The sequence below is a fragment of the Delphinapterus leucas genome, chromosome 12, assembly GCF_059928025.1.
Source record: "Delphinapterus leucas isolate spDelLeu-1000000601 "Yukka" chromosome 12, BTC_Dleu_Yukka2, whole genome shotgun sequence".
NCBI lineage: Eukaryota > Metazoa > Chordata > Mammalia > Artiodactyla > Monodontidae > Delphinapterus > Delphinapterus leucas.
In genome coordinates, this window is record NC_143140.1 from 84902629 (window position 1) to 84929252 (window position 26624).

Below are 26624 nucleotides of genomic sequence, written 5' to 3' on the forward strand. Positions count from 1 at the left end.
ATTGTAAAGCAAAAACAAAAAATCCACATTTCCTATTTGATTATTGCTGCATTAAAGAAATCTACTGACTTTTTTTGTAATTTTTCTATCTAGATAGGTCAGATTCTACATAGTATGTAGAGAAGTAACCTAAAGCTCAAAACTTAAAGCGATGCAAACAGCAAAGATTTTAAAAAATGCAGCAAAATCTTTTTTTTTAAAGTTTATTTTTTGAACAGTTTTAGGTTTATAACAAAATTAAGAGACATGTACAGAGATTGAAATCTATTTTTAATGACAAGTATACTTATTAGACAAAATTAGTTGACCAGAGAGTGCATTTTATTTACAAATAGACAGGGAAAGAAAAGTAATAACTGAATATGATCAAGAGAAAATCTTTTAATATATTTAATTTTCCTGCTAAAGATTTTAGATATATACATTTGACTGCAGAAATTCCTAGTTGTAAAGCCTGAATCAAGTTTAAATGGAGAAATAAATAGAAAGATTAGGTATATTAAAATTAGTGGAGTTTGAATAATATTCACCAAGGAATACTTAAAGATACTAATAAATTCCAGTGCAAAATTAGTAGAAATAATTTTTGAGACATCAGGGAATATACCCAACTTTTTTCCTAGAATATAGTTAAGTATATACCCTAGAAATTATAGAATCAACATTAATATCTGAGGATAAAGTAAAAGAAATGATCAATTTATAATTTAGAAATACCTGAAAGAGCTTACGTGGTTGCCTAACTTTGTAAAAACAAATCATGTCATACCAATTTAATTCTGTTCTATGGAAAAATGGCAGTCTACAAAGATAAGAAGCATTTGTAAAACAGTCTATTTTCATTTCAATAAATGCTTTTGTTTCATTGTATATGACATGTTATTTTTAAGCTAAGAAAGTATAGGGTGATGTGCCATTCTCAAGGGCTAGTTATTATTAACATGTTCCCAAGTGGGTGCTCACATTAACAGGCAGTTACAAGAATTCATGATGGAGTTCTTTGGATTTGATCACTTGAACCTAAACAAAAGAATCTAAACCTGAACATCTAAACAAAAGGTTTGAGATATCACTAATTAAATCTATAGATATTACTGAGCTAAATACCAGTATTAGTCACTGGTGCTAGACTTGAAAACAATCTCGAAATATTAGGAAGAAAAGTTCTAAAAAAATAATTGATAATAGTAGAGAAAACTATACGATATGAGGATTATTTTGTGAACGCTTTGGGGGTAAAAGAGCTGCATGGCATGGAAAGACTGGCTCAGTGTGAGTATATAAAAAAAAAAATCCCAGTATGTTTGTGGGGCAGAAGTTGAGTTGGGGTATAAGTGTCAAGATGATCATAGGTCAAAATGTGATAGTAATGAAAGGTATTTGTTAAAAGAGAGTGAGGAAGATGTGGAATCAAGGAAAGAAGGAAGGAAAAAAGGAGAGGCAAACAGAATTTAGTCGTATTGAAAAGCATACGTCACACAAGCTCTAAAAAGAATCACACTTCTAGCCACTACTAGTCATGCTTAGATTAGAACGTTGTCTCATTTTAGTCAACACATTTTAAAAGGATGTGAAGAAATGAAAATGGATTTGAAGAAGGGCAACAAGAATGATTGAAGTGCTAGGGTATATATCTTAGGCTGAAAAGTTAAGAGTTCAGTATTGTTTGGACTAGAAAAGGGATAGGTAAAGGATGATTTTATTATCATTTTCAAGTATAGAAAGGATTTTTGTGAAAGATAACCTCCATTGGTGATTTCTCAGATCTATAGAGGATGAAAAAAAGCACAAAGGAGCTTAAGTTTAAAGCAGAAAAGATCAGGTTTGGATACAAGACAGATGTCTCTGCCATCAGGGAGATGAAATTTGAAATGACTTCTAAAGGAGGCTTCGAGCCAAGCAGCCATGCTGGTCTCCACTTGGACATATTGTTAAGCATGAAAACAAGCTTGGGAAAGATGACCTATATCAGGGCTCAGCAAACTACCTCCTACAGGCCAAATCTGGCCCACCGTTTTTTGGACAGCCCATGAACCAAGAATGACTTTCACATTTTTAAATTGTTGAAAACGAATCAAAAGAAGAATATTTCATGACAGAAGAAACTACTGTGAAATTTGATTTCGGTGTCCATAAATAAAATTTCTCTGGAACACAGCCATGCCCATTTGTTGAGGTCCTGGGGCTACTTTGGTGCTTGTAATGGCAGAGTTGAGTAGTTGCCACTGAGACCATGTAGTCCACGGAATCTGAAATAATTATTACTTGGCCCTTTATGGGGAAAGTTTCCCGACTCCTGACCTATATGATTGCAGCCACTTACACAACATGTGGATTTTTTTCCTCCAAAGTCTAGAAGCTTTCTCTGTTATAATGAAAATGAATGCCCCTGGGGTCAGCTGATGAATATAAGCGGCACATTCTTTGAATTATCTTTGAGAGAGCTTTGGGTCCACAGAAGAACACTCCAATGTTACTGCTGCAATAGAGGTAAGACAAGGGTAGAACGTGTTACACAGGGCACGGCCAGCCAGGAGCCAAGACAGAATGATACAGTCAGTGAGTAGCTGCGGTTGTGACTTTATGTCATAATTTGTTTTTCTCCACCCACTTCCTTTTTTCTTAGACTCTTTTCTCCTACTTTCAGGACCACGTTCTCCCACAGGTTCCCAGAGTCCTGTTATGCCCTGCATCACACAGGTAGGTGAGACCAAGAAGACTGAGGCTGGCAGGGGCCATGAGGGCAGGTGAGCGCGTTTCAGTATAGAGGTGATAACGCCTGGAGTTTTGGTCCACCTCTTGGATTGGTGATTAGAATGTAAGCTCCCTGAGAGCAGGCATCTGGTCTGTTTTACTCATCACTGTAATCCTACCACTCAGAATAGTATCCAGCATACAGTAGACACTCAATACATGCTTGTTGAAGGAATGAATGAAGGGCTCTGCTCATTATTATCTGCGTGGTCTTGAGTAAGACTCTAAACCTCAATCTCCGCGTGATTAAAGCCAAGATAATAACGACTACGTGGTATGTTTTATCCAAAGCAAAATGAGATGATGCATTCCAAAAGGTTTTAAAAGGGTTAGTTATTACTATTGTTCAACCCTGCCTTTTCATAGTTGATAACATTTACACAAAAGTTCTAGCAACTTAGTTTATGTCTCCCTTTGGAATTACTTTACTTTTCAAGGAAGGTCAAAAAGAAGAGGTGGAAAGGAAAATCACATTCCTGAAAATGGAGTCACCCCAAAGTTGTCATCTCTAATTATGGCATTTCAGAAAACAGTGTTGAAGAGGTGTTTTTGCATATAGTGACTATCCCAGGGCTGCTCAACTCCCTTGTAAACACAACTGACAGCTCTCGTTATATATAAACAATGAGTCAGCACCAGGGTTCAAGTTGTCTCTGGGAATCGGGAGGGGCCGGTCTCTATAGGGACTTGTAGAGACCATGTTTTCCCCTTATCTTGCATTGAACTATTCCTTGTAGTATTTTTGCAATCTCTGGCACAAGCTTAATTAGTTGCTCTAGTCTGGATCAAAAGTTCTCATACTTTGCTGTGCAAAAAGTTATCTAGGCAGACTATTAAAACATAGAGTCCCAGGCTTGAATCCACGGAATGCATTTTTAGCAAGACCCCCAGGTGACATTAAAGCACATGGCACTATGAGCTACACTTTGAGAAACACTGTCTTAGAGAAATTCCTCGGACTCTGGGACCAGCTCACTATACTACCTTTACCTCCTCAGACCGTTTTTGTTGGGAAATGCCTCTATAGTCTCATTCTTCTTAGCTTGTATATTAATATGATTCCGTGCCATGTATTGAATCCACATTTAATTATGTGTTCCAGGACCATAATATCCATGGTAGAAATTGATGGTTCAATTACATTTCAAACTCTAGCTTCAAAGGAACTTATCAAGTGGATTCATTTGTAAAGGACAGTATGTTTAAAATGTATAAGTATTATCTTTAAAGACATCATTCCCATGGCTAAATTTGAGAAAATACTTTTTCAGAAAGTATTGCCCACTGGAAAAATTATGTTTATGACTTAATGAGGCACTTTCAAGCTGTTTATGGAAATATCACCCAACGGTTAAGAGTGCTACTGGCTCCACCACTTCGTTGCTGGGAAATTTAGGGCATATTAATTCATCTCTTAAAAGCCCCCCTTTCTTTATCTCTCCATGGGGACAGTTCTATGCCAAACTCCTAGTGCCTCCGTGAGGGTTAGACCAGACTTAGCACACGGTGAGCTCTTGGGAACCGTTGTCTTACGTTATGACCCACACGATGTCTGCCTGCTCCGCGAGGCTGAGCACAAGATGCGATGTGGGCTGTTAACCCAGCAGTGATTACAGATTTCCTGGAATCAGCACTCTTGCACTAGGTTTTTTGAGTTCTGGACTGCAACATTTTGAATGATACATGGGTCAGGCAAAACGCTTCCCAGTGGGGAGTCTGCTGCCCTGAGGCATCCTTGCATCTATATTCAAAGACATTGTTATGGGTGGTGATATTTTTCCATTAGTGTAGGTGTCACCAAAGAGATTGCCCACTGGCCCATTCCCAACAGGCTAAGATTGCCCTTTCGTTGGCAGCCATGGTGACTGTTTGCAGATCGTGAAGATGCTCTTTGATGCTCTGCCTTTAAGGCTCCATTTCAAAGGATTCTGATTGCTGGCTGCCAGCTGTACCACTGGCGTCTGCACCAGTTCACAGTCACCCTGCCTCTTGCGAAGTTGTGGCCACTACATCACACAGCTGAGTACACACGTTTCTGTGTTTATGGAACTGTCATGGTTACGCAATGACCAAAAAGTCTCACAAAGGCCATTCATTATCTACCTTCCACTAAGGCAGAAAGGCCAGTGGTTCACTAGCTCTCCCTGCATCACTGTCCCCACACATGGCATTCTTTTGCTTGTCTTGCTTCCCCTCCTCGGCGTTTGTGGTTTCAAGTATGGAGCTTTCTCATCACGAAGGCTTACTGTGAAGCATGGAGCTGAGAAGCCCCACAAAGTGGTTAAGGCACAGATGCGGCAGCATTTTTTTTTTCTTTTATGAGGCAACGGACAACTGCAACAGAACCCTAATGGGGTTGGTAAAGAAAAAATTCTTCTATAAACTGTAATTATCCACGATTGCTCAGAATGAAAAAAAAACGATTCTCTCTAAAAGAAGTATAAAAACACAAGGCATTATTCTTCAGTTTACAGCCTGCAAGCTGCAGAGTTTGCACACCCGGGAGGCACTGGATTAGGGACAACATTAGTGGCATCGATCAGTCTGGGCTGCTGACTTTCATGGGAAAAAGACAAATTTTACACAAGCTGCAAAGATGGTTAACATTAACAGCATTATTTTTAGCTCTGATACACAATACGGAAAATCCTCCTGTCCCCCTCTTATTTGCTAAATAACTATTGTGCTCTTTTTTTGTGGGCTTGATGCATTTTTCAAAACAGTTCAGCTATGCCATGCCTGAAAGGCAGCCAAAATGTCACCTCCCAGGAGATTTCCGCCCAGCAGATATATGGGAGAGTGGGTGTGCTTGGGAATAATCCCACCATCTTGCTGGCTTCCCAGGTTTTGCTGCCTGAGCCCTGCTCTCTTTAAATTGTATGTTTGTTTTTCTGTGTTGGCTTTTATGCTTGGTAAGTTATAACCCTGTAGGGGCAGACCCTAAACCCCATTTAAAAAAAATCAAATTACTTTATGCCCTGAGTGCATTCTGCAAACAAAATCGATAAACAGAAGCTTCCCATGGATTTATGGAGGCTTAGAAAGAAGACAACAAGAGCTACAAGCTCGGTATCAGACAATGGACACAACTTCTGGTTAATCTTTCCTAGAGAATGTTTTTCATTAGAAATGCCTCCAAAAGATTCAACACATAATTATATTTTGTACAACACCTTCTTTTTCATAACCACAGATGATAATTGTGTTGGCCTTTTTTTTTTTTTAAACCCATCTCCCAGGTGATTTGTAGCAGCCTGCTCTACTACTTTCCTCTGCATCCTAATTATTCAGTTGCTGATTAGGGGCTACAGGCGTCCCTAATGGTGCTTTGCTCACGGCTGAGGCACTTCTCTAGCTCTTCCCACCAACTCCATCTTCTTTGGCGAGTCAGCACTCTTGTCCTAGCTTCCTCATCCCTCTTGGGGTCCCTTCACTTGCTGAAGCTGGTTACTGTGCTTGGCTCTGAGGAGCACAGATAAAGTTGCTACCCTTGAGGATGTCACAGTTAAAGAGGGGAGAGAAATGAAAGCAGTTGACTCGTAGTATTGGATCCCTGGGAATGGTAGAGCCATGTTTCTGCCAATCTTGTCTCCTCCCCTTCTGATAAAACACTAAAAAAATACACCTTCACACTGATATACTTCACCCAGAAATATCCAAATATTTTTGCCATATCTAATGATTTGACAGATAATATCACCAAAGAAAATTTGCAGAATAGTGATAAATCCACCCTGTGCTCACCCACCTCCCTAATCCCACCTGCCACAAATGGAATAGTGCCAGTAATTTTCGTTGAATCTTCACTTGATTATAACTGGAGGGCTGGATGCCCTCTGGTGCAAAGGTATATTTACGTATGCTAATAATATCCAGTCATAAGTTTATGGTGGCTTTTTTTTTATTATGAAGCTATAATTTATTTTGTGTGGGATTTCCACTTAAGTCTATTTCTTTGAATATTCTGAACAATTTAGTCATGTAAGGAATGTTTAGGATATCCTTTTAGATAGGCAGACTTGTGTGCTATAATCAGAATGTTAATTTCTTAAAAATATCATTTGAAAACATTTTGCACATATGCACGTACAAATGAGAATTGGAGGGTGTGCACACAAGCAAATGTGGTTCCAGATGGACACATTTACTCGATTTAGTATAAAGGTATTTTTACATTTCTGAAAACAATGGGTGGTCTAAAATACATTCATGCAGCATGGATTAGAAGCTCCCAATCTTATGGTAAATTGGCACCTTCCTTCACAGTTGGGCTGGGTTGTGCTGTTCTAACAAATGGTAGTATTCTTCTTTATTTTTTCCTTCAAGAGAAAAGAAACGCTTCTACTGAAGTTATGAAGAAAATGGCCAAACCTTCAAAGTTTTTATGGTAATTAGTTGCATAAAGTTTTATGCCTAAAAGGCATGGTGAAGTTATTAGTAGATAAGTCAAAAGTGGCAAACTATAAATATTATGTGAAATGTAAGGTCGAAGAATGAAGTCTTATGGAATCATTTTATTCAATTAATTAAAAACAACTGATCTACAAATCCAGAAGGTTGGGTACACGCATAATGTGTGTTTATCAAAAAAGTAGCTAGATGTGATCAAGATGTATTTATTTGCATTCTGTCTACCTTCTTGGAAACGATTTCCTGATTTTCTGAACATTTGCCAAAAGCTTGGGAACATATTGAGAACATCTACAAAAAATGAAATATAACTTCTATTTTTGTATAAGATGCACATTTCTAAAGATTAATAAGACAGAGGTATCAGGGTATGTATTGTATGTATTTAATTAACCTATTTATTTTAATTAAGACAATAATTTCCATTGTTTTTGTGTTTAGAGTAATTTTCTGTGCTTGTCTAACTTAAAGCAATATACAACAATTGTCACATGTGTGTGAGTTTGGCCGTATCAGTAAAAGACTTACTTTTTACATATCCACTTGCTATTTATTGATCTTCTTTTAAAAATATACTTGTGTTTTTGTAATACAGCTGATACAATTACGAAAATTAATTGCACATAAAAACAACAGAATATACTTTCCTATTTTCTACTCTTGGTCTTTGATCTCTTTTTAATTTTTTCTTTCCCTTTCCTTATTTGTTTTCATTTTGATGCCCATCAATTTGTTTCTCTATTACTGTTATTATTGCAATTTTCTGCTTCCTTTATAGCGTGCACTGTTTCTTTGATCTGCTTCCCTTCAAGCTTTATTTTTCGTGCTGTTTTTCATGTTCTGTAAAAAAAACATTTTTGCCCCTCTTCCCTTTATTCTTTTGATTCAACTCCTTCTTCTTATAACAAGAACAGAGTCCAGCTTTAAGTGAACAGGTAAATGTTTTTAAGAGAGTAGAAGCCCTAAGAATCCTTGGCTTCATGCTGATGAGTAGAAATGGTTGCGAGCCTATTTCCAAGACCCTCAAGAACAAAGAACCTTTTCTGAGGCCACGAACAAATACACCAATTCTTTATGGCCCATCTTTGCCAAAAGATCTGAGCTAATGACAGGACAGACCTGTCTTATAAGAGTAGCCAAGAAGGCTTGGGAGGGAACAAACATCTCCTTGACATAATCAGGGGAAAACATACCGTTTATCTCTTTAATAACCATCTTGAGGAAAATTAATGTGACCTTGTCCTTTGTGCAGAACAGTAATTGAATTGTGTGTTTTATTTATATCTGGACAAAGGCCAGGATATTGAAATACTTCTCAATATTAGATTTTCTTTTTAAAAAATTAGATTCTATTGGCATTCTCTTTCTGAGATTTCTTCATTAAAAGCTCCATTAAACACAAATCTTCTTTACACAGCAGAAAACAAAATTTTAAGGAGGACATTTAAAAGGTCTTTTGGAAGAGCAGTGCTAAGTGTTTTACTGGTGACTCGTATCTTCCCAGGGATCTGGCATTCCATGGATAAAATGATAATTGATCTTTGCCTACACATGTCTGATATTAGTTACATTGAAAGTTGAAGCTATATAACAAGTTGCAGGGTTCTAGAGTCTAAATCTATTACAAATACACTATTTTTAGAATTTGGGGCTAGGGAGTATGATATAGAGGCTTAATTCAGCGGCATCCAAATCTTGGGGCCTCCTTCTACTCTGGAAGAGATGAAGTCATCCATTAGGAAGAGAGAGATTCCACAAGTTTTCAGCTGTGCTGAAAGATTCAGCTGGGCTTTAGGTACATGTATGTACTACACTTTGATTATGGCTTTTGAAAAGGAATGAACACACTCCTCACAAGGGCGACGAGAAAAGCGAGCGCTATGTGGTTTTCCCGCCTTCAAACTCTTCTGTGCTCCTAACTCCCTCTGCAAAATCAGGCGACTCACTTTTCAGCGTGATGCAGTATAATTTTGGAGACAGCGTGTGTGCAAACTCAGTTCCACTCTTGGTCTCTTGATGCTGTGTTTCTGGTTCACACCTTTCTGAGGGAAGGGAGGTAGTTAAATGGTTTGATCTGAAAGGCCTTCCCACTGGGCTGCAAACTTCATGTGTAACACAAACACAAATGTGAGGAGTCAATGAGGGACAATCATAGCAAAGAGCAGTCTCATCTATAAAAACTTAAAAACCAAGGTATATGTGTCCGTGTCAAAAGCCTGCAACGTGGGAACATTCACCCCATGATAATTGAAAACTGAGTGTAAAACATTTATCAGATGAATAGATTTTTTTTTCCAAAAGGAGAAGATACCAATGTGATTGTAACATAGAAGCTTGTAACATTTTGTTAGTTTTCGACCTATAATTTTTAAAGGACACTGCAGATATAATAATCCAGTCTCTGCCTCTGGACGAGAAGTACTGGATGGGTGTGAGATGAAGGGTGACTTTCAGGGCTCAGAGGAGGCTGGGAGTCTAGGAGCCAGGACTGGGTGTTGAGTAAGGAGCACAGAGGAACTGGATTCTGAGGCTCCAGAAGCTGGGATGGGTTCAAAGCACCACATTTGGACGGATGGAGGGCGAGAATTGGATTCTAGACCAAATGTCAGCAAGAGTCAAGGCAAGAGGTGAAATGAAGCAGCTGGGTTTCAGGAGTGGTGCCTGCAGAGTCCCAAGGCCACCTTCACGGGGCTTGGCCAGCTCTTATAGGGCATCTGAAGCTGAGCCCGAGGTGAGGAAGAGGTAGTGCAGCTGGTCCACTCGTTCCTTCCCTTAATCCTGAAGCCAAAGATTAAGCTTTTCTTGGCTTTTCCCTTTGGAAGTCTTTTATTCTCAGGACAATTCAAGACCAGGAGTAAGTCCCCACAAGCACTCCTTCTGTCTCTTCCCCGGGCTGACACCGGCATGGTGTGGTCAGGGGTTCAGAGTGTCCGCAGTGAACACTGTTTGGGGTCCAGGGTTTCTCCCAAAGGCTGCCTGGGCACAGGGTGCAGAAGGGTTGGCTGGGGGCCTCACAGCGCACGACAGTTTAGGTCAGAGTGAATTCACACAAAGGAAGCCATTGGAATTGGATAGGTTATGAACCTTGGGCAGCCATCTGGTCCCTCCTGCACACCTCCCTCCTCACCAAACCTCCTTCAAATAGCTGGGCCAGGGAAGTCTAACAGATTCAGTGACAATTAATTTTTTTTTTTTTAAAGTAGAATAGTTCTGGCACAAAGAGAATATAAGAAAAAGTATAAAACAGCATCCAAATTGACCAAAAGAGGAATAATATTCACCAGAAAAGTATTCCAGAGAGCAGAAAAATGCTAGGGAACTACAAAAAGTTTAATGAAGCAATAACCTCTGTGAAGGAAGGCCACAAAGCATCAATGCCAGAACTGGGGGGAAAGATGTGAAGACAACAGGGAAATCACAGGAAATGAGAAATTAGTCAGAAATACCTTAGATTTTTGTTTTACTGTTACTGGTTCAATACTGATAAAATGGATAGAAAATAGGCTCTACAGAAGACCCAAACAACATGATTAAATAAAATAGTGATGAATAATATATATTGAACTCCATAACCTGCAAATAGACAATATAATTCCCTATCCTCCAAATACTGTGGTTTTTGGAACTCTCATCAATCTATATTTGCTTCTTTCTCCATCTCATCTAGTTTCATGGCCCCAAACACAATTTATGTGCTCACACCTTCCAAGCATGTATCTCCAATCTGAACTTCTCCCGTGAACTCCTGACTCATATTCGTCTGTCTACTCAACATCCCTGCCTGGATGTATAACAGGCAACTTAAAGCTAAACATGTTGAGAAACTGGACTCCTGACATCCCATGCCTGCCAACCACTCCTTACAGCTGTCCTCATCTCGGCTGTTGGGAACTCCATTCTAGCTTGGGCCATGTTTCCTATCCAACCCATTAGCAAGTCATGCTGGCTCTACCTTCAAAAAATATCCAGAATCCAAAGGCTTCTCAGTACCTCCACTGTGGCTCCCCCTATCCAGGCCACCTCCTCACTGGCCTCTCCATTTCCGTCCAAGGCCCCTTACAATCTCATCTCTTATAGCAGCCAGAGGGATCCAATTAAACATAAAATGGATGGATTATTTCACTCTTCTGCTCAATCCTTCAAGTAGCTTCCCCTCTCAGAGTAAAATCCAAATAAAATGACCTGTACTATTCCCTAGTTGTCTCTCCTAAATGCCTTCTCCTGCTACTCTTTCATTCAACCGCTGTGTTCCGCAACCTCACTGGTCTCTTGGATCATGCCAGGAACAGTGTATCCTGCCTCAGGGCCTTGGCACGTGCTGCCCTTTTGCTCTTTCCCAGTTGTTCATGTGGCACACTCCCTTGCTCCCTCCAGGACTTTCCTCAAATGTGGAAACTATTCTTTAAACAAAGACCATATTAGGACAGGCTACTTTCAAGATTTGTAGATGATTGGGTTCAAAACAAAGACTGATTTAGGCGATATATAATAACAACAACTATTTATATTAGTGCTTGGCCCTTTACAAAGCTCTTCAACATACTATGCACCTTTAAAATATGAAAATAACACTGTGGATGCATAGAATCATTCATGTTTTATAATGAGGCCTTGTCTAAGGTCACATAGCCAGTATCTTCTAGAATCTTCTAGAATCAGCCTTCACTCCTGCCTTATAGTCCCAGAGCAAATGCTCTTCTTCCTCTACATATAATGATAATAATAGTAATAACTAAAATAATAATATTAATGATAGCAGCTGACATTTACTGAACTCAAAGCACTGTTTTAGGCTCTTTATAAGTATTCTCACATTTAATCCTCACAGAAGCCTAGGAGGTAAACAGTTTTATTATTTGCAGTTTACGGAGACGGGGACTAAGTCAGTGCCAGGTTAAATAGCCTGTTCATGGTAAATTGGTGGTAACGGCAGAGGTAGGATTTATACCCAGGCACTAGGACTCCGGTTCCTGGGTCCCTACTACCACCCCAAGTCCCTGCTTGGTTGTAGAGTAGTTTTGTCTGCTTTGCTAGATACAGTTTACAGTCTGGCATAAGTGAGTTCTCCAGTTGAGTAATTAGAGGTCAACTGTGTTCACCCAAGGTTTCTTGAAGGCATAGGGAGTTTAAGAAATAACATCTTGGGCTTCCCTGGTGGCAGAGTGGTTAAGAATCCACCTGCCAGTGCAGGGGACATGGGTTTGATTGCTGGTCCGGGAAGATCTCACGTGCTATGGAGCAACTAAGCCTGTGTGCCACAACTACTGAGCCTGTGCTCTAGAGCCCACAAGCCACAACTACTGAGCCTGCGTGCCTAGAGCCTGTGCTCCACAACAAAAGAAGCCACTGCAATAAGAAGCCCGCTCACTGCAACGAACAGTAGCCCCGAGTACCCGCAACTAGAGAAAGCCCGTGTGCAGCAATGAAGACCCAACACAGCCCAAAATAAATAAATCAATTTAAAAAAAGAAAAAGAAAAAGAAATACCATCTTCTGGACCTGGAGATGATCATGCTAAGCGAAGTAAGTCAGAAAGAGAAAGACAAATACCATATGATATCACTTATACGTGGAATCTAAAATACAACACAGATGAACATATCTATGAAACAAAGAGACTCACAGACATAGAGAACAGATGTGTGGTTGTCAAGGGGGAGGGAGGGTGGGGAACGGAAGGACTGGGAGTTTGGGATAAGCAGATGCAAACTCCTATACGTAGGATGGATAAACAACAAGGTCCTACTGTACAGCACAGGGAACTATGTTCAATATCCTGTAATAAACCATAATGGAAAAGAATATAAAAAAGAATATATATATGTATAACTGAGACACTTTGCTGTACAGCAGAAATTAACACAACATTGTAAATCAACTCTACTTCAATAAAATTTAAGAAAAAAGAAATACCATCTTCGATTGGGTTTAAGTGTGAAAAATTTCAATGGAATTGATAATTGTCAGATGTTGTAATCTGCTTAAGCAGAGGTTTGTAGTTCCTGAAACATCCCATGACCACCTTTTCTAAGGTGGATGTTTTATCTCTAAACAAGTTGCCCACTGCTGCAGATTAACCAGTTTGTGCCCGAGAGCTTTCCATTCCAGCAGCAATGGAGGCATTGTCTCTCCACAGAGGCTCCCAACAGGCAGAGGAGAGAGAGCTGCCTTACCTGGGGTGACTGTAGGCTACCTGCCGGAACTCGTGATTCCAGTTCGGTCTTCCATAGAAGGTTTTCTGCCTTAATCCCGTAATCACGTCAGTATTTTCATCCCAGTGTAAAGCTATGTGAAAGGCCTAAAGTAAAAATTGTGGTATCAGATGACATTTAGAGGGAAAAGAAAAGGAACCTCTAATAAATGAAGGATGAAGTAATTATGCTCATTTGTAGATTTAATACACAACTTTTTATAGGAAATTCTTTGTAGTCTACCTTGGGCACTATTGAAACAAAGTGCTTTCTATGTGGCTGATGTGCAGAAACGTGAGCCTGGAAAGAAGATTTTTCTTGAAAGGATGAGAGTAATACGGTAAAAAGGGGTAAAGGAAAGCAAGCACTAAGCTACTTCCTTTTTTTTTTTTCTGCCAAATTTCTCAAAAAGTAATCTCTAGCTCTGTCCCCATTCAATTCACAGTAAATCCTGGGGATGTGAGAAGGGCCCTGACAGATTAAAGTGATAGAAAAAGCCCAGGGTGAAGCTGGATTTTACGGTGAGATCTGCCTACTGGAGTGAAACGGTCTGTGTCCAGGTTCAAGTGCTGGGAGGATGTTGAGTCTGGCAGGCAGAGAGGTGGACAGAACTAGCAAGGGGCATGGCTGGAGCTCTGTGGCCAACGGCTTGCCTTCAAATTACATGAAAGCACCCAGGCATCAAGTGGTCGATAAGTAAGAGTCTGGGGAATAGCCGTGCTTAGTGATGATTTTTTAAGTTGCTATGATTTGTTTCAGCCCATGCTGAACTCTGATAGGTAAGAAGGATTCTTGCTTCTTACCTCCTGGGATATGTGTCTGCTCTGCTCAGATCCCACCACAGCTCTTGAGCTCATGGGTTTTTACCCTTTGGTGCTTCATTTGCTTACATCCTCTGAGCAGTATGGGTAACAACCCTGCTGGGCCCAACTCTTACCCCACGATCCTGCTGCAAGACTGGCTTCCCCGGCTGGCCTTCACATCAGTCTAGGAAAGCAGCCAGGGGTAGGGAGGCTGCACCCTAACAGGCAATAGACGGTGGCAGACTTTGGTGGAGTCTCAGATATCCAGGCTGCAGGAAGTTGGCACCAGGCAAGTCTGAGCCTAGGCAGCAGGGCTACTACAGGAACTGAATTTGGGAAGAGGACTCCAGGCAAGAGAGGGAAAACTGGCAAGAGTGGGGCAGGACCCCCTTCTTAGGCAAGTTTTTCAAAGCACGAAATATGAGACAAGAGTTCAGGGATAAGAACGGAGGTGGTAGTTGAGGACAGAGCCTTGAAAACTGGCGGAAGCCGCATTATCAGAACTGGAACTCAGGGTCAGAGTTGTATCGGCCTCCGGATTAGAATGGCAGTGCTGCATCTCCACAGGCTTTTGCTTAACAGTAGGGTGGGTTGGTGCTCTAGAGGAAGCTGGCTCCAGCAGTGGGCAGAATAAGAAGGCAGAGACAGTTGACTCCCTTTTGACTAAGTGCCAAATCTAATGACCAACTCAGGCCTTATTTTCCTTGGCTTCTCCACCATGCGGTTGAACATTGCTTCTTCTTGATTCTATTTGCATTACAAAATCCTAGTTCTTCTATTTCTCTCTGATTCAAGAGAGAAACAGTAGTTGTTATTTTCTTATCATATTCTCCTGTCTTGATATGTAGCTGCCTTCTCAGTCTCTAGCTCAGCTCTCTGCATCTCTTTCGGACCACTACTCCCCAAAGAGCTTCCATTTTCACAATCCAATTAGCATAATCTACAAAGATGAATTCAAACTTTCTCTCCCAAGCCTTCCTCTTCCTGCTTGAGTAGAATTCTGCATCTCAAACTCCCCAAACATACTTTTATGTAGAATTCTTTCTGTTCCTTCAAATTGACCATCATAGCTAAAAATGAATCACCTCACTTTCCAAATAATTTGTGACTTCAAGTTACTTCCACGTACAACTGTTAAGTGATTTCCATAGGCAGGCAGAGTGCTATGAATCGAATGGTACAAAGAAGACAGACAGAAGGTCTCTGCTCTGTGAGGCACTGGTCATTGGAGGGAGAGGCAGACCATGTGCACAATTTCTATGCCCTGATTCAGACCACCACCCTTCTTTACCAGAGACAGAAGCGAAGTGCTCTGGAGAAGTAAGCATGTTACTCTGGTGAAGCCCCAAGTAATTTTGACTAAGAGAACTGGGCAAGGCCTTAGTGGGGACTGGTCTTGAAAGGATGATTCCATGCAGTAGTGCAGCAGGTGGGACAGAGGGCACTGAGTGACATGTCAGGGAAAGGAAACAGGATGAGGGGAGATGGAATTAAGAGAGTCCTTGGTGTGATTGGAGAACATGTATTGTTTGGTGGCTCTGGTGCCAGGGGAAAATGATGGGAATTCTATAGAACAAGTGGGTTTTGCCGTCAGGTCAAGAGGGGCCTGGAAATATCTGCTAAGAAGTTTGGGCATTATTCAGTAGAAAAAAGAGTTTTTCCCACTTCTGCCCATGGTACCTTCCAGCTACCAATCACTGATGTTCAAACATTTGGAATTATGTTTGCTCCATATTTCTCAGCCCAGTGTTCAATTAATCTCCAAACCCTGTTGATTTGCCCTTCATAATAATAATAATTTGCCCTTTTCCATCTGTCCCTTCTGTTCTTGTCATTCTGCCACTTTGAGGTTGTTGAATTCAGTTTAGCAATTGGCTGTTTCTAAAACAGCCTCTTGATTCCTGACTGACAGCATGTACCAATTATTTTGTCCTGAAATTTAAGCATCTCAAGAATTTCCAACATGTCATGGCAAAAATTTAAGAACATGTCTATTTTAAATTTGCTCGTATTCAGAAGAAAACTATCTCTTAACAGCGTACTTTTGGAAGTGGCAGGGATGGGATGGGGTAGAGCTGTGTTGTCACAAAATCAGACAGAGCCTCGGTCTTGCAACTTCCAAGTGACTGGGGTTGCTTAAGTGGACACTTGGGATCGATTCACTTTAGAAGCAGAAGAGCCAGCACAGGACCAGAAAGCAGAAGACAAAGGCTTGTTTGTACTTCACCAAGTAGATCATTAGTCAAAAATCCCACTGAATGTGAAAAAAATATTTGTTTGGAAAATATAATTAACACTATTTAATTCATGAAGATGTTTCAAGCCTAATTCCCAGGAAACCTCTATTTCAGAGTATCCCAGAGGAATAAATATGTAAGGCCGACTGCAAATAAGACCCTAAAAAATTGTTTAGCTACTGAATTTCAAGCAAGTCTTACTCATTTGCAGAAGCACAGAGTCAAACTACAGTGATGTTCTATAGGGCTAATTTGTGTGTGTGTGTGTGTGTGTGTGTGTGTGTGTGTGAGAGAGAGAGAGAGAGAGAGAGAGAGAGAGGCTCTCAGGAGTGCATTCATTTGTAAATTTAGTAACTAATGCAAATCTCTGGTTCAAACACACTTTCCTTAAATATCTATAGTAGCTGTCACAGAAGTGCTGATCAGGACATAAATGTCATAACCTAGTAATCACTTCATTGTTAGCGTCCATATTTGAGGAATTAAAAAAGATTGGAAATGTAATAGTTATCATTCAACATATCAACACTGAAATAGTACCACAGTGCAATATTTTGATATGCATTATTTTTGGTAAACTCAACCTTAATATGTCATTAATACATATTAATGGACACAGCGGAACACCTGCCCCAACAGAAGATCATTTTGATCTTAGGTGAATAAACATACGTGCACACAATTTCTAAGAATGCCTTAAGAAAAATAAATCTCTAGATAAATCATGTATTCATAATAATTATTTTCTGTAGGAACTCACATGGTTTACAATACAAAATGCTGAATGTCAACACCTGTCAGTTTTTTCTGTTTAACTCTGAACAGCTCAAAACATAGAATTAGAACCAATTCGGAGCTCAACGAGACAATATAGCCAATCCATAATGTTTGCTTGATGTTACTAAATTTCAAATGCAGCTTTAAAAAAAAATTTATTTATTTTATTTTATTTTTTATTTTTGGCTGCATTGGGTTTTCGTTGCAGGGTGTGGGCTTTCTCAGTTGCAGTGACCGGGGGCTACTCTTCATTGCAGTGTGCGGGCTTCTCATTGCGGTGGCTTCTCTTGTTGCAGAGCACGGGCTCTAGGCATGCGGACTCAGTAGCTGTGGCACACAAGCTCAGTAGTTGTGGCTCACACGCTCTAGAGCACAGGCTCAGTAGCTGTGGCACACGGGCTTAATTGCTCCGTGGCATGTGGGATCTTCCTGGACCAGGGCTCAAACACGTGTCCCCTGCATTGGCAGGCGGATTCTCAACCACTGCGCCACCAGGGAAGCCCCAAATGCAACTTTTAATGACATAATTTCTCTTGGATTTCCAAACTTGGGGTTTTCTCCCTTTAACCAACCTCTTTTTCCAATCTTCTTTTCTATTCCTCAGCAAATTAACCGTAGCTTTTTTTTTTTTTTTTTTTTTTTTTGCGGTACGCGGGCCTCTCACTGCTGTGGCCTCTCCTGTTGCGGAGCACACGCTCCGGACGCGCAGGCTCAGCGGCCATGGCTCACGGGCCCAGCCGCTCCGCGGCATGTGGGATCTTCCTGGACCGGGGCACGACCCCGTGTCCCCTGCATCGGCAGGCGGACTCTCAACCACTGCGCCACCAGGGAAGCCCAACTGTAGCTCTTATTGCTAAAATTTAAATAGCTCTTTCTTATCTGGTTTTATTTTATTCTCTTTTTCTTTTAAAGAACATAAAAACTATACTTTCATGTTGCTAGATAACCATGTAGCTCATTATTGAAATTATTCTTTTTCTCTTTGCTCTATCATGACACAAGTTAGATAATATTGCTCATTCTCAAAGTCTTATCTATACCTGATTTTCATCCCAGCCAGTAAGAAATATATGATAACTCAGGAAGTGAGTTTTCCCTTGCTCACTCATCCTTGTTTCCAGTGAGAGTAAGAGATCGGCAAACCACTCAAAGGCTCCTGGATCTCGGCAAATCCAGTAGAAGTACACCTGTCAAGAGAGAAGGCAAGAAAACAGATCTGTCCCTCTTTTCATAATGTGCTGATAATCGCAGACTACTTTATCTCCACTAAATTATTTGAGCCCAAATGGGCACTTCTGCAAAATAACACGCTTCACTCTGCCAGCGAACAAATAGTCACACTGTGATTTCTTTTGAAAAAATTCACATTGTGTTTGAAAAGGCCCAGAATGAATTCAGAGTCAGGAGCCTGTGGGCTGTTGCCAGTTTTACTGGATGAGGATCAATTTACCCCATTCCTGGCTGTGCTTCTTCTGAATGAGGTTAATAATCATAAGTAGCTGTGCCTTTCACTCTTCCCAAAGGGGGATAAACTGTTAGACCAATGCCCTTCATCTTCCCTTATGACCTAAGCTCTGGATTTGAACCTTCTCCAGAGACCCAAAGCCTTGTTCACTAATCCACTTCACCAGCCATGCCCTCCGGAGGGTGGAGATTATGGTAATCGCAGAATCAAGCCACACAGTCCAGGAGTTTCCCATCAGCCAGACATATCAGTGTCCAAGGAAGCTGGTGGGTGGTGGCAGGGGTTGTATGTCAACTGCTATAATGAAATTACACTGAGGAACATTTCTTTTTTTCTTTCTTTTCTTTTCTTTTTTTTTTAAACTCTCTGTGTTTAGCAAATGGCATGTGATGAGAAGTAGTTTGGCTTTGCTAAAATAAAGGCTTAGATTTTGTGCTTTGAGTTTCAGATAATTGTATCTAGAAGAAACCACGGGAGATAGGTCTATTAATTCTCCTCTTTTTCTCACACTCCTACCCCTACTGCCCACTGCTCTTTCCTGCACCCCCCTCCCAAAAGAGATGCTGATTAACAGGATAGAGGAGGGGGCCGGCCTTGATCTCCACCAGGAAATATCGTCTCCAACAGCCAGTGTTCTCACCCTCCCCTCCCCCGCCAGGCTGCAAGCTCACCATCATCATATAATGAAATTTACAGGCGAGATTTAATTAACAGATCATATTCATGAGGAAAAAGAAATCACAGAACGTGTTTCCAGGCTAAGTATCTTGCCTATTCTCTCCAGGTTTGTGCAGGAATTTATGAAATTAATACTCAAGAAGAACAAAAGCTTAGAGCCTACATATTTGTTGGACAATTGCTGCTTGGAAGGGCTCTTGGAATATTAATCTCAGGACTACTAATAATCCCCAGGTATTTTAGCTCCCCTACCCCAAAAGGAGCTTCTTCTCAGCTGTAAAACTGAGTCAGTGGGTCCCTCCTGACAATCGTGTTCATCCTTGTTGATTCAAAGAATTGAATTGAATGTACTGAACATACTGAATGCTCACTCCATGTCAAGACTGTTTTCAGCTCTGGAGCTAGAAGAGCAAACAAAGGAGATAAAAATTCCCTGTCTTCATGGCGTCTGCATTTTAGAGGGAAAAGAAAGATGATAAATTAACAACTAAAATATAGACTATGTCAGAGGGTGATTGGTACTCTGAAAAAAAAAAAAAAAGGCAGGCTGGAAAGTCCTGCAATATTAAGTCAAATGGACAAGGAAAGAGGACATTGAAGCCAAGACGTGGAGAGAGTTAAATGGTTAGGGGAGGGGCCCAGGGTGGGAGCTGTCAGAGGGGAGCCAGGAGCTGGTGGAGTGGAGTGTGTGTGGGGGGTGGGCAGCGAGAGGTGAGGTCTGAGGGGAAGGCGGAGAGGTGCAGACGGGGGCTGTGAGGCCGTCCTGACTTTTACTCTGAGTGAGGTGGGGAGACACTGCAGGGTGCCCAGCAGGGGAATGACGTCATCTGAGGAAGGATCCCAGGGCCACCATTCTGGCAGCATTTTTATAGACTGGGCGGTGAATCGGGGAGGGGTAGGGGAAGGAAGGAAGAATGGAGGCCAGAGGCTGATTTCATATGCTATGTAGGTGATGAATACTGCTATCCCCTTTCTTTCCACCTTGTATAGTGCCTCATTTAAATTACTCTTTCAAAATCTCAGCCCTGCCTTTAACTCGCTTTGCTCCCTGTGGAAATCAAAACCAACTAACTGAATTTAATGCCCTTCTCACCTATGCTCCTCCCCTCGTTCCTGCCCCTAGTAGCTTGTTTGATCTAAGAATATTAACGGTGCATTTGGTACAGAACAAACAACATTGACTTATTTTCTATTATTTTCGCTCTTTAAGAAACATGCTAAAAATACATTCATCTGAAACAACAAACCAAAAAATCGTTTTTTTTAAACCTGTCAATTTCAAATCCAGTCCCAATCACCCTTACTTGAAAAACAGTCACATCTTAGCTTTCCTCCGCTTACTGACCCTTATTCTTTCAAACAGAAATCATTCCTGTCTTTACTTTCCCATGGCTTAGCTGTGTGTCAGTGTTCTGAGGGTTCGCCAAGCCTTTTATACGTTCTGCTTCCTTGTAATGGCTTTGTGTGTTTTTCCCTCTGTAACTGACTCACAGGTGACACTGGGCAGCTTTGGTGCAAGAAGCAATGGAGGGGCACTGAATGGGCTCTGGTGAAGTGCCTTGGGCAGAAAGAGAAGAAAATGGACTTTGAAGACAGGAAAAAGCACATTTACTTTGACTCCCTTTCATCTTTCTAATAGTGAGGGACGCTCACTGTGAAGGGACAGAGGCTTCCCACCTCTGTGTTTCCTCCAGTAGGAAGGGTCTGGTCAATGGTAGAACAAACGTCCCAAACAATAGGCTACACGTCTGTGATCTGTGCTTCCCAACTCTCGCCCCGCCTCAGTCTCCAAAAATAAAACCACCCTAAAATCGGTTACCTGTATAAAGCATGGCTTTCAGAAATCTATAGTAAATAACAGAGGCCTAAAATACCTCAGGTAACCTTAAAAGGTTTTGTTACACAGAAAGTCATCCTCAGTAAAATGATGAAAGTTCTGAACTTCTGTAGTAATGAAGTTTTCTTTTACAGGACTCAGCCCACACATTTTTGTAGATCTAATGGATCCCCAGATGTTGCAGGGCACCACTCCAGGACGTTGTTATGGGGTTAGGGAGTTCTGTATGCATGTGGCCTATCACAGGCCTTCACTGTCACATCGTTCCTAGCACGAACCACGAGATAAACTCAGCCACAGCCAATCTTGGGGGGGCCTGGGTCTCAGCTCCAGCTCATCCCCACCTTTCCCACAGCCTGGGCTTCTCTTTAAGAGAGTGTGGACCAGGTCATCTGGGCCCAGTAGGAAATGTCCCCATGCTATTTTTGGATAAACAATTCCAGGAAATGAAATAAGAAAAGCTACTTATCTATTTTACTACCAGAGCACCAGACTCTTCCATCAGACATTCCCGTGCCATGGCCTGGATAGGTACCCACAAACACAGCAGGGGACACATCCTCAAATACAACCTGCATTTCTTTAGACCCAAAATCAATTTCCTGAGGATGGAATGGGGACAAAAATTACCTATCTATCTATCTATCTATCTATCTATCTATCTATCGCCGAGAGCACCCAAGGGGCTTTTTCCTTTCTAAGGAAGGAAATTGCAAATGAGGGTGCAGGTTGAAGGTGTAATATAACATAGAAGTTAACCATTGTGAGCATGGAGTCCTGCAACCTGTCCTAGTCTCCTGGCTTCACCACCTTCAAGCTGTGTAACTGGGAGCAGGTTATGTAATTTGAGTCTAGATTATCATACATTGAAATGGCAAAAAAAAACCCCAAAACAAAAACAAAAACACAGAACAATAATCCATGAGATTATTTTGAAGATGAAAAGATAGGTTTCGTGGAAGCATTTAGCTCAAAGTCTAAAGATGCAGTAAGTGCTCTGAGATGTTAGCTGAGATATTGCTACTACCTCACTGTCATCTGGAGGAGCTTACAGAATGAATGCCACATGTTTATATTAGAGAGCAAAGAGGGACACTTGCCTTACTTGGGGGTCTGCGTCCACCGTCACTCCTGAACTATAGAGATGGTGGTTATTGACAGGAGGTGAAACCAAAATCTCTAGCACCAGTCTCAAAACCTCAGCATTGGTCATAAAGATGTAGTTCTGAAAGAGGAACCCATTCACTAGTGAAAGGTACTCTAAGATCCATGTTGGGTGCCAGGGTTGACCTTGACCTTGAACAACAGCTCCCTCTAGGAGGCCAGTGGGATTGCACTGTGACCTTGCCTCCTCCTGGGCAGCATCCTATGTTCCCCACTGTTATGGTATGAAGGCATCCCCCCTAAATTTGTGTGTTGAAATCTTAACTGCCAATGTGATGATTTGGAAATGGGGCCTTTAAGAGATGGTTAGATTTAGATGAGGTCATGAGGGTGGGCCCCCATGATGGGATTAGTGCCCTTATAGGAAGAGGAAGACACCAGAGCTCCCTCTCTCGTCATGTGAAGACACAGCAAGAAGGTAGCCATCTGCAAGTCAGGAAGAGTCCTCTCCAGAACACAATCATCCTGGCACCCTGATTTCAGACTTCCAGCCTCCAGACCTATGAGAAATGTTTGTTGTTTTAAGCCACTCAGCCTTGGTATTTTGTTATAGTAGCCTGAGCTAAGATTCCACACTCCCTATACAATGTAACAGAACTGATAGAAGCTTCAATCAGGGAGGGTGATGGTGACTTTCCATGGAGGGAATCATGAATATTTTCTAAAAAGAGAACTTTTCTCTTTGAAAAGATAAAGACTGAGACTGATATTTAGAAAACATAATACCGCCTCAATAAATGGTAACTATTATTGTCCTGGTTTTTATTTTGTGGTTGCTGTTACCAAGGTCATCGTGGGTGAAGACAATAGCAAACAGATTTTGAAGCAACTAGTTTTGAGAAGCTTCCCTAACATGGCTTCCACATCTGGTTTTAAAGAAATAAAATTATAAAACTATTTTTCCCATTATCCATTGTAATACTAAGACCAGCCTTTGTCAATCACTTTTAGCCCTTAAGACTATTGTTTAAAGCCATTATCCTTAATGTTAACTATTTCATGGCTATGCTGCTGCTTTGCCCTTTGACTGGGGCCTAAAGTTTATTGTGCCTCAGTTTGCTCAAATTATAGTTGTTGGACAACTGGAATGTTCATTAATAATAGAATGATAAAATCAATTGTGAGATAGTCATACTACAGAATTCACTGAAGGCGCTAAATAAAATAAAGTCAATAAATAGGCAGTGACACTTGAAGGAGCGCCAGGCCATGTTAGAATGAAAAACAAAAACACAAATTGCACACCTTTCTTTCTCTCCCTCCTTCCCCATCCCCACATCCCTATTTATGTAAAAATAAAATAACACCTTGCATATGTGTGTAGGTGCGTATGTGTACACAAAAGTGCAGGAAAGGAATGGAATAAGATGCGCTCAACCGTTTCAGGTGAGAACCCTGGAGGGCCAAGTGGTGGCGGTGGTTAATTTGGGAAGGGAGGTGAATAAAGGGAGTTTTTTTTTTCAAACTGCTAAATCAATTTATTTCTAAACAGAAATGAGGTTTAAAAAAACACAGCTAAATTAAGTCTTGATGTCTTTCATTGCAAGGGTCCCCAGAACAGTGCACTTTCCTCTCTGTAAAGCCATGCTTACACATTCTTTTTTTTTTTTAATTGAAGTATAGTTGATTTACAAAGTTGTGCTCATTTCTGCTGTACAGCAAAGTCACTCAGTTGTACATACATATATATGCATTCTTTTTCAGATTCTTTTCCATTATGGTTTATCTCAGGATATTGAATATAGTTCCCTGTGCTCTACAGTAGGACCTTGTTTATCCATTCTAAATGTAATAATTTGCATCTACCAACCCCAAACTCCCAGTCCATCCCTCGCCACCGCCCCCCACCCCACCCCCAGCAACCACAAGTCTGTTCTGATTGAGATTTTTGACTGAGTATTTTATTTGAATCTTTTACAAGGACCCTGTAGTCATGTATTGCTTGTGTGGTTAATAAACCAAGATATTAAAAATATTAATACTGGTCACTTCCCCACAGGACAATGGGGAGACCTCCTGGGGGACTGGGGTCTTTTGAGGCTGCCTAGTGAAAGGTGAGAAGCACGTGTGTCTCCTGGAGATGCAAGCTGGCCTCATGTTCCCTGGTTCAATTTATCAGGACACTCTCAGTGGCTGCCAGAGATGATCAGTTCTAGGAGTAGCCAGAGCAGCAGGGTGAGGGAAAGTGAAAGTAAATAATTCCTCAAAACAGATTAAATTAAATGCATTTTTCATTCATTAGAAAAGAGAGCAGGCCCTCCTTTGTTTTATTAATATATTTAAGGACAGTATGGATTTTTGCCTTTCTTGGCCTCTTTGCCTTGTTCCCACTGGCCCATGCTGTCTTTTTATTTGAATTATCTGTTTATTATATTAGGTTAAGAACCCAAAGGCCATTTTGCGCGGGACACACTATAAATACTCATTATCACGGTTATGTATTATTGAGCTGATGAAGGAAGACCATTTATGAAGGAATTAGGTTATCTCAGTTTTTCTAGAATCTATTTTATTATCATCTGAAGATTACATATGCAGTTAAGAAAATGAACCAAATCATCCAGTTGGCCGTCCTCTCGGTTCTGACTGCACGGCTGTGATATTAGGGAACTAAAATGTGGAGGCCAATACATTTATGTCAGCAATCTGCCCCCTCCCCACCCCTGGTTTGTACACACCTTTTTCCATTCATCATTTTGACAGTTTGCACAAGCAAACTGTCCTAACTTTTTTCAAGAGCTCTTTTCACAAATTGAGTGTGATGTAGAATTAATCATCTCCGTTAGGCAGGAGCTGGGGGGACATTCATCCCCAAGGGGCATTTTAACCCTCGGCTTCCTCCATACTGTATCACAGGGATGTCCCAGCCGCTCACACCCCCTTCCTTCATCCCAAAAGAGCACTGTGTTCTCATTTGCCTCCAACTAAGTGAAGTGTGGCTCTTACTCTTGGGTTGGAAATATCCCTTTAATATATTACAACTTTTTCCCATTTTCTTCACAGCAGGGCATCATTATATTTATTGTTATTTTGCCTTCTTGGGAAGTGTCCTCCTAACCACTTCTCTCTCTTCCTCTGCCGCTCCTCACCACTATCTTTAGTAATAACACATAGCTAGAAAAAATTTGAAAAACGCTAGCTTCAAACAGAAAGTGCTACATATGACCCCAAAGAAGATGCAGGAGCCCTATTGGATATCCTTTTGCATTTTACTTAGAAATGTTCTAGAATAATGTGGCAGAGGAGAAGGAGGAAGAGATGTAGTTTGCAATGGTCACAACTAAGAAAACTTTGGTGCAAATTTTTTACTCTAGACTTGCAATATAAGCCTTGTTCGTAAAAACGACTGCCTTTATGCCAACTTTTACACAGGAGGGAGAAAATCTGAACCAATTGCAGTTAACTATTTAAACTTATAATTCCAGCTCTGAACCTCTATGCTGTTTTTTCCCCTTTCCTTGTTGCAGAAAAGAACACTCTGAAAACTATAGCCCAGATCTATAATTGTGAAGATGCTGTTAGATAAGAATGTACTGCTTTGCTCTCCCCCACTTAAAAAATTACAGAGATGCTGACAGTTTAGTGGAAGGAGTAGTATTTATATCTCAAAAGCATGTGGGCGGCCCTGACAAATATTAGTTACATAAGCCTAATGTTAGCTGTACTCAAATAAACACAGAATTGCTTTAAAACAGAAATTCCTAAGCTTTTTCTCAAGCATGCAGATTCTGAGGAAGTGGATGTCAAGTGTGATTTTCAGCCTGAACTTTCTGTAGCGTGAAACCTCACTTCTTTCATAAAAGAGCTTTGAAACCAGAAACACAGGCTCCTGTCCTGACTCAGTGGCTAGCCAGATAGGGACTTTGGACAAATCACTTCCCACTGTAAGTACTGTCCTATGCAAAACTGGAAGGTCAAGCCCCTTCAATTTTGTGATTCCATGCTTTTAGCTTCTTTTCTCCCATATACTATAACTCCTGCCTTTATTTTCAGTTGAGGGTTGTCTCAGTATTACCCCCAATTTTTATAAGTCATTAAAACATTGTGTTTTATTTCCAATTCTATGATTTCTGTTTTTCGGACTAGAGATCAAAGCCCCTGTTTTATACTTTTGTGGTAAATCCTTAGCCCTCCCACTGAAACAGCTTTGAGAAAGCCCATAAACAGCCCAGGAATAACAATGAAATGGTGAGAGAGAAGGTGGTATTAATATTCTGTAGGTTCCAATATGGACTTTAAGATTTTGTGGATTCTTAGAGAATTTTCCTATTTGTGATAAAATAATTGGAATGTATTATTTTAATTATA

At 40.8% G+C, this 26624-nt stretch overlaps 1 protein-coding gene across 1 annotated transcript in view; it reads right to left on the reverse strand.

The window, feature by feature from the left end:
• Window positions 1-1661: 1661 nt before the first annotated feature.
• NOX3 (NADPH oxidase 3) overlaps window positions 1662-26624 on the reverse strand; it is a 60878-nt gene continuing 35915 nt past the window's right edge. The window contains exons 11-13 of the mRNA XM_089921682.1: window positions 18213-18359; window positions 13338-13462; window positions 1662-2479 (exon numbers count right to left, since the gene is read on the reverse strand). Coding sequence (XP_089777808.1) covers window positions 2353-2479; window positions 13338-13462; window positions 18213-18359 — 399 coding nt within the window. The 3' untranslated portion in view covers window positions 1662-2352. The remainder of the gene's footprint in view (window positions 2480-13337; window positions 13463-18212; window positions 18360-26624) is intronic.